Source organism: Penicillium solitum (assembly GCF_028829755.1).
Source record: "Penicillium solitum strain IBT 25940 chromosome Unknown utg000009l_segment0_segment0, whole genome shotgun sequence".
Classification (NCBI taxonomy): Eukaryota; Fungi; Ascomycota; class Eurotiomycetes; order Eurotiales; family Aspergillaceae; genus Penicillium; species Penicillium solitum.
The window spans coordinates 1,550,112-1,558,950 of record NW_027072128.1 but is presented as its reverse complement, the minus strand read 5'-3'; the positions used below and the strand labels follow the sequence as shown (position 1 = coordinate 1,558,950).

At 35.2% G+C, this 8,839-nt stretch overlaps 1 protein-coding gene across 1 annotated transcript; it reads left to right on the top strand.

The window, feature by feature from the left end:
* Positions 1-7,013: 7,013 nt before the first annotated feature.
* Positions 7,014-8,623, top strand: N7455_011688 (DNA-binding domain-containing protein; the record flags this gene model as incomplete). The annotated part of the gene is given in 3 exon segments (XM_040962686.2): positions 7,014-7,444; positions 7,456-7,744; positions 8,048-8,623. 3 exon segments carry the CDS (start codon positions 7,014-7,016, stop codon positions 8,621-8,623), a joined length of 1,296 nt encoding a protein of 431 aa, XP_040806871.2.
* Positions 8,624-8,839: the final 216 nt, after the last annotated feature.

Sequence of the window (8,839 nt, the reverse complement as noted above, 5' to 3'; positions counted from 1 at the left end):
ATAGATGATAATATATAGTTATCAGTCTTATTAGTTTATACTAGAATTAATCACAATATATTAATATATACTTAAACGAATCAATGATTTCTTGAATTTGAATTGAACGATATAATCGAAATACTCAAAATTACTAGGAATTCCTATATTATTTGTGCAGTCACGAGAAATTGGCATGTTTGTATTGTTTGGTCGAAGGGGGAGGGGCTCGCCCCCCCCTTCGAGCTGTGGGCCCAAACCAAAAGCCCGAAGCCCGCTGCGAGCTTTGGAAACAGGCCCGAAACCCGACCCTTTTGAGGGTCGAGCCGGGTCGGGTTTCGGGCTTTTCGAGCTTTGCAGAAGTCTATTCTTGTTACGAGCCAGTTCTTTAATAAAAGAGTACATCAATTCAAGAATACTAAGTTTAAAGAGAGAAAAAGAAAAGAAGAAAGGGGATTCGTCAGATCTGAAGTTTTGTGGGTCCTGTCTCGGACGAGTCGGACCTCACAAAAAAGAATGCAAACAATAAATCTCCACGCTTCACAAATAACAAACGATCCTAAGCAGCTAATTATAGTAGAACTCTAAATTGTTATATAACCCCCGACTAAAAATATATTTAGTTCCTAAATACTGGTTTCTTGTTATTAATATAGTCTTCGAGAATTCTATCTTCTCGTACTATATTATTCTATTCCTATAGACGTAATAGAGGGTAGACTTCGCCATAAACCGCAATTGGGGCCCCAAAAAACCCATTTATAACCCATTTTTGTATAAAATCAAGGTCTTGGCATATATAATTCTGCTTATTTATCACTATAAATTACTGTTTTTTAACCTTATATTAGGTACTCTTCTAACTATTACCTTGAATAGGCTATAAAACATTCGAATTTTATATTGCTTTATAGATATTATTAAAATTTAGTTATAGTTATATTATTTAGCCTTTTTTGCTATTAGTTTTATAAAAATAGTATATTAAATTAAGTATTATAATATTTTATATATCTTACTAGAGAGATATATATTTGATATAGTATAAGCTAAGTGATTTTCCTCGAAGTAAAAGCTAGGGTTCTATAGTTTATGATTTCCCTTATTATTATACCTTAATTAGTATTATTTAATAGGGAATTCTATAGTTTAAAATTAAGTATTATTTTTAACTAGAAGGTACTAAAGGTAAGGCTATATATAAGTTTAAAGCTGCTATTTTGATAATTATATATAGTTACGAAGTATTAAGAAGAGTTAGTAGTTTTTTACGGGTTATAGATAGGTTATTACGGTTTATATACGGTTTATAGTGGTTTATTACGGTTTATAGTGGTTTGTAGTGGTTTATTACGATTTATAGTAGAGCTTAACCTACTTAGTTAACTAATTAGTACTAAGATATAGGTTAGAAACGCGATATATTAACTAATTCTTCTTTCTCCTATTTATCGGTCGCGTTTATAAGGATCTAAAGCTTTTCTATAGGTATTTTTTCCTCCGTTCTATTATTTTCCCCTTATATTTTACCTTCTATAACTTATTATATCTTAAACTTAGTAGTTAACCTTCTCTTCGTCTATCTATAATAGTGATTTAGACAATCTTATTCTATATAATTATTTTACTCCCGATTTCTTAGAGAGCTAGGAGACTCTACTAACCGAGGATTTTCTCCGACCGGCTATTCCTTTCTTAATTCTATCGTACTTAACCCGTATTAGCTCTAATCGCGTAAAAAACTATCTTCTTTATAACAGGATAGTTTATAACGAATAGGTAAGCTAATAGCTTAAAACTAGCTTTAGGAAAAAGTATAATATACCCTAGGACGTAATATATTAATCTACTACTTAGAATAATTTCTAATAAGTAGTAAATATCTCGGATAGAGCACTAAAATTTATATATAAGCGCTATAGTTAGATTCTTAAGTATCTAAACTTTATCTAAGAGACTAAGGATAGAAGAAAATCGCGTTAAGGAACCTCGATTATAAAAATATATCTTAAAACTATAGTTTATATTAAGGCCTTATAGGGTTAGAAATCGGATATTACTCGGTTTTTATAAAAGGTATATATCTAGATATTCTATATAATTATAATTACTTAGGCTCTAATTACTATAAGTAGAATATACCGGACGTCGAAGAATTCTCTTAGGAACGCTAGGAGTAGGGCCTTCTTACCTTTATTACGGATATATAGCTTCCCTTTTAGCTAGTTAAATATCCCGTATTTTATAAATTGATTTAGTAAGCCTAATCCGCCCCTCTTACACTATCTATCCCCTTAGTAAAGATATTATAGCGCCGGCTTAAGGCCTCTATATAAGACTAATAAGAAGGGATCTTACGAACACTTCCTTAAGGTATAAGGATATCTATTACCCTTAATTACTAGACCTCACCCTTTATATATAGGCCTTTATAGCTATTACCGGCTACTTTATTAATATAGACTAGAGATACCGTAAGGTTCTTCTTAGGTTTAAACCACTTTATAGATCGTATACTAGTATAAATCTAAGTATCGTCCTCCTTAATATCTTAAAATAGTATAAGATTAAGGACCGAGTCTTTATAGTTATAACAGATAATATATTAAACAACTAAACAATAGTTAATACCTTAAAAGAGTCTATATCTAAAGACGTTACTCTTATTCGGGTTCTATACCTTATATATATGATTCAGCTTAGTCTAAATAAGCTGCTTAGTTATATTAAGGCTTGCCTGTTTAATAAATTAACAGATACGCGATAGGATAAGCAGAGATTACTATCTACATATACTAATTCGTGGAAGATTAATATTACTTATACACTTTCGAAGGTAATATATATTCCTTAATTCTCTTAATATATATTACTAACTATTATTACTATTAGATTCGAAATCTTACTATTTATATAAACGTAAGCCCTTAACGCCGAGAGACATTCTACAACCTATAAAGCGATACTATTAAGATTATGCCTTTATAGGATATAAAAACGCGTTGGAACTTAACATTCCTAATGCTTCGACGTATAAAGCGCCTACAGCCAATCTTCCAGCCTTTCTGTGATAAGTATGAGCGAGCTGATATAGCGCTTAGTAATAAAGAATGGCGTTAGGTTGATTACCTTCTCTTTCTCACCCAGCCGTTCTTCGATTTTACAGTTAAACTCTCGAAGACACGTGACGCTATAACATACCATATCTTCCTAATTTATAACAAGCTATTTGAATACCTTAAGAAATCAATCTCCCAGCTTACTAGGAAACGAACTAGCTGGAAGCGATAGATATTATAGGCCTTATAAGTATCCCGGAAGAAGCTTAGTTAGTACTACTCTAAGACTAATAATATTTAGGGATATCTATATACAATTAGTATAATACTTAATCCTATCTATAAGTTCTAATTCTTTTAAACTAACGATTAGGATAATAATTAGCGAGTAATATACCGATAAAGTCTAGAAGATCACCTATCTCTATATAAAGAGCGCCTAAATCTCTAGCTAAATTCTTCCGAAACGCCTTTATTAATAGGATTATAGTCCTATTTTATCTCTATATTAAAACCTAACTATCTATATCTTACAGTTTCGGGTAATAAGATTATATAGTACTTAGATAGTAGTATATCCTTACCTCTGCTTTTACCCTTTATTCTATTAAACTAACTAATCTAGCTACTATTAATATAGCCCCATTAGAGTTCTAAAGGACTAATATACCTCGCTTCCCTACTCTTTTAGCTCTCGCTTAGAATATTCTCTTAATCCCTACTACTAGTACTAGTATTAAACGATTATTTAATACCGCTCGGGATATCTATTACTACCGCCGTACTACGGCGGCCGTAGTAGGCTATATATATCTACAATCTAGGAATTAATAATATATCTATATATATCGAAGTTCGATAAAGAAGAATAGGACTCGGTATTATTATAGGAGTTCTTTATACGGGACAAGATTAAAGAAGCTAAGGAAGAGAAGGGGATTATATCTAATATAGTTAATATTAATCTAATTAGTAATATAGAGGAAGGTACTAGTTATAAAGAAGGGTAGGATATAACGTATTCGGTAAGCGAATGGATCACGCAAGCCAGTGGATCAGCTAGCCCAACCTACTAAATTCAAATCGATTTTTCTCAACCAAAACGCCATTAAATTAAATCAACTAACTAACTGGTCTATCTGGACATGTTTCTCTTCTATGCCCTGGCAATATGCATATTCCACACCCCCGAGGGGGGCGCGTACGTGGCTGAATAGTCGATTCTTAATGGAGATTGAATGGAGAAAGCACTGCATGTATTATCTTGATCTGGCGCATCCCGAGGAGAGAGAGGGAGAGGAGAGAGAAGCTATCTGCATGTTCTATCACATGGTGATGCCTCAGGCATCCAACAATTCTCTATGTATGCCGGGGCCGGGGGCACCTCCTCCTGTTGCTGCATAATTAATGCAGAGGCTTCTTGAACTGAAAGGCCTTCTTCGGTAGGTATATGCCTCCGAGATCTAGTACGCTTTTGCTTCTGCTTCTCGTTGGCGGCGCGTAATTCCTTGATTTCTTGCGCTTGTAGAATATGACTTTGTATCTGGAGTTGGAAGCCTTTTATAAGCTGGTTTAATGTACGATCTGACGGGCTAGGTGGACTTCGAGATCTTATACGAAGTAGAGCTTTAATTGACGAAGCCTGTCGACGTAGATCTTTCTCTATAGCTGGTGTTTTTGGTGTAAAATTCCGACTTGATTCGCTCCCCCGACTAGGGGGGGGGGTTGGAGTATGAAGCCGAATATTAAGCTTTGAAATCACTCTTTCCGGGTTAAAAGGGACTAGACCAGCTGCTCCGAAGCTATTTTTAATAGTCTCCGATTTAAAGGCTTCAATTCGTACGAAGGGGTATACTTCGACTCTTCGAGGAAGTTAAGTTTGTTAATATAGTTAATCCCGTTCCGTATCTTAATTTTAACTATCCGACCGTAGGCACGTTTTAATACCGTAAAACAGCCGATATCTAGAGATTATAAAAGATAGGATAAATAAGCTAATATATAAATTAGTATTATCTTATTTTACAAATTTCGTTAAATTAAGATATTAAATAACTTCCGTAGCAATTAAGAATTAAAAGCTAGTATACCCCCTTTATATATAAAGTACTAGGAATAAAGAGCCTCTCGAGCTAATAAAACCTAATTTTATTAGAGATCTAGCCGTTAAGACTAACTTCGAAGCGCTAATCCTCCGGGGGGCCTTTAAACTATAATTTAATAAAGACTTTAGCTTGAAAAATCACATACGGAGGAAGGGCCTAACTAGAAGCATTTATATAATCAATTGTAGTTACCTACTCTCTATTTCTGTTATAAAAGTGCTCGCCGACCGTAGTATTCACTCCTCGTTATAACCTTCGTAGTTACCGTTAACCCCATCGCGAAACCGGTCTCATCAAAGTTATAGACATCGTTAGGGTCGATTCCAAATTGAAGGATTGTCTTTTGAACTAGATCAAACCACTCCCTAATGATTTTCGAGTCTTCACATTTCGCTCGCTCGTAGTTATACCGTTTCGAGAATCGGGAGGAGAGAAGAGGACGTCGTTTAACGAATTTTGTAACCCAATTTTTGGCCGACTGAAAGAAGCGGGGTGGTTCCACGCTTTTGAAGAAGGAGGTCTGCCATTTCTCGTACTATAGAGGGCCGGGGGGCTGCTCCACGTAGATCCATAGAGAGAATCCATTTTTTAAGAGATTCCTCTTCAATCTGGGTCAATTTCTGTAGGCTAACGCGAGAAATCGCGTGGTTTTGTATACCATAGAGGCGTGTAGCGAGAGTTGAATTCGGTATATTAAATCGGCGGGCGGTTTCACGAATTGAAGAGATTTCTCGATTCTTAAAAGCCTGGATAGCTAGTAAGATCCTACCCTCTTGCTCTATTGAATTTTTAGAGCTCCGGGGGCGTATTGGTGGCATGGTGGGTGGTGGAAGAAGAAGAAAGGGGTTAAATTAATTGACGCGTTTTGGGTGGGTGTCCAGCTATGGGGTGTGTCCAGCAATGGGGTGAAATACGTTAGATCTAAAGTTAATTATAATATTATGTTTAAAGTAGAAGTATAGTCTAAATATTATCCTCTCTATAAGCTATTATTAAAGGAGTTAAAAGTAGTAAAGAAATATATTCTTAAGAACTTAGAATAAGGATTTATTATTCTAAGTTCCTCTCTATATATATTACTAATCCTATTGTAAAGAAACTAAGTAGAGGACTATATTTCCATATTAACTTTAGAAGATTAAATATAATTATAAAGAAAGACTATTACCTCCTATCTCTAATAAAGTAATTTAATAGATAAATAAGGTAAAGATCTATATAAAGCTTAATATCTAGTAAGGATTCTATCGGATCCGGTTAACGCCTAAAGTAGAGGATCTTATTATATTTTATATAAGATATAGATCTTTTAAGTATAAAGTAATACTATTTAGATTAATAAATAGTCTAGTAAAATTCTAGAGATTTATAAACGATATACTCCGAGAGCATCTAAATAAATATATGATCGCCTTTATAGATAATATCTTAATCTATAGTAAGAATATTAAAGATTATAAATAATAGGTTAAGGAAGTACTCTACTATCTATAAGCGGTAGGACTATAAGTTATATTATAGAAATCCGAGTTTTTAGTTAAGAAGATTAAGTTCTTAGATTTTATTATAAGTATAGATAGTATTATTATCGATCTAGCGAAGATATAAGTAGTCTAATTATAGTTAGTACTAACTATAGTAAAAGGAGTATAATATATTTTATATACGAGCTAGATACCCTAGACTATATAGTAAAAGCGATAAATTATAATATAATATTTTAACAACTAACCGGCCCCTGTAATTTTTTTTTCAAAAATTATGGACACTCGCAAGCGAGGGTCCGCCACCCATATGCAACATACCACCCAAATGCAACTTTTTTTTAAATCCTACATTTTTACTTTGATTACCTACCACCCCACCAATCATGCCTCAATCCAATGAAGAAATAGAGCAGCAGATTCAGCTAGCAATGGACTCTCTCTCTGAGCAATCTAAACCCAATATCGCGAAAACTGCGCGAGAATTCGCGGTCCCTGTGCATCGACTACGCCGGCGATGGAAGGGTGGAAAATCGCTTTTTCAACGACAACCCAATGGCAGGAAGCTTAGTTCTGCACAGGAAAAGGCATTATGTGAATATATTGATTACTTTGACGCGGTCGGAGCATCAATAAATCGCCGCCAAATAGCTATTGCAGCTAATTCAATTCTTGAAGAGGACCATCATCATAATACGGAACCACCACCACAAATTGGCGACCACTGGCTACAACGTTTTCTTAAACGTAACCCGACTACTATGTACGACGGCGGCGAGCTCTTGATGTTGAAAGAAGCGCCGCTCTTGACAAATCGGTAGTTCAAAGGTGGTTTGAAGACTATGAACGTATAGTCACTGAGCACGGGATATGCTATCAAGATATCTATAATTTTGATGAAACTGGCTTTCAAATTGGTGTCGGCCGGGATCAATTCATTATTACTAGGCATCCAAAAAAGAAGCTATTCAATGGATCTGTTACAAATCGTGAATCTATTACGGTTTTAGAGGCTGTTTCAGCCGATGGTTTTGCCTGCCCTCCACTTATTATTTTAAGTGCAAAGCAAGCTTTACTACGCTGGTTCGATCATATTAAAGAGGAGGAACATATAGCCGTTACCGACACCGGCTATATTAATGATCAATTGGCATATCAATGGATTCAGCTCTTTCATAAATGGACAATTGGCCGTACAGTTGGTGGAAAGCGCCTTGTTTTATGCGATCGTTTTGGATCTCATTTAACTCGTGAATTTATCCAATTTTGTGAGAAGAATAATATCATCTTATTGTTCTTACTATCGCATACAAGCCATATATTACAGCCTCTCGATGTCGGCGTGTTTAGCGTTTATAAACACTGGCATAGTGAGGCTGTTGAAGCGGCTACAATGACTGGATGCCGCCGATTTTCAAAGGATGAATTCCTATATTCAATTGGGGAAATCCGGCGAAAAACCTTCAAACCGCATACAATTAAGCTTGGATTTAAATTAACAGGCCTTTGGCCTATTAATTCTAAGCTTATTACCGATGAATTGGAGTCATATAATCCATATTATGACAATCGATCTCGGTCAAATACACCGTCAACTACCTCACAAAACACTGAGTTTAGCACTCCAAAAACTGCTGAAAAAGTGAGAAGGATTAGCCTACGGCTTAATCAATACAATCCTACAACTCAGCGCTTTAAAGAAGGGTTAGCGAAGCTTGTAAAGGGTGCTGAAGCACAGGCTACCTTAGCCCTCCAGCTACAGCGGGAATTCGACCAAACACAAGCTATTATGGGGGCTCGCCACGCTAGATATGATGCATCTCGTCGTTATTTACAGATCACCGGCATCATCAATTCAAACCAAGTGAAAGCAATGAAGAGAAAGGAGTATAAATTGACGGAAAAGGCGGATCAAGAGAAAACGAAGCGGAAGTGGAAGGTGTTGATCGAAATCAGGAAGTATGGCAGAGCCAAAAAAAGTGGAAAAGCTCTATAATTTTGTATACTAGTAGTAAATTAGTTAATTGATTTATTCCCTATTTTTAATTAATTAATTTACTGTATTATGTTGTAGAAAATAGAGGTTGAGGTTAAATGTATGAAAAAAAGTTGCATTTGGGTGGTATGTTGCATATGGGTGGCGGACCCTCGCTTGCGAGGGTCCGTAATTTTTGAAAAAAAATTACAGGGGCCGGTTAATATCTTTATTTAA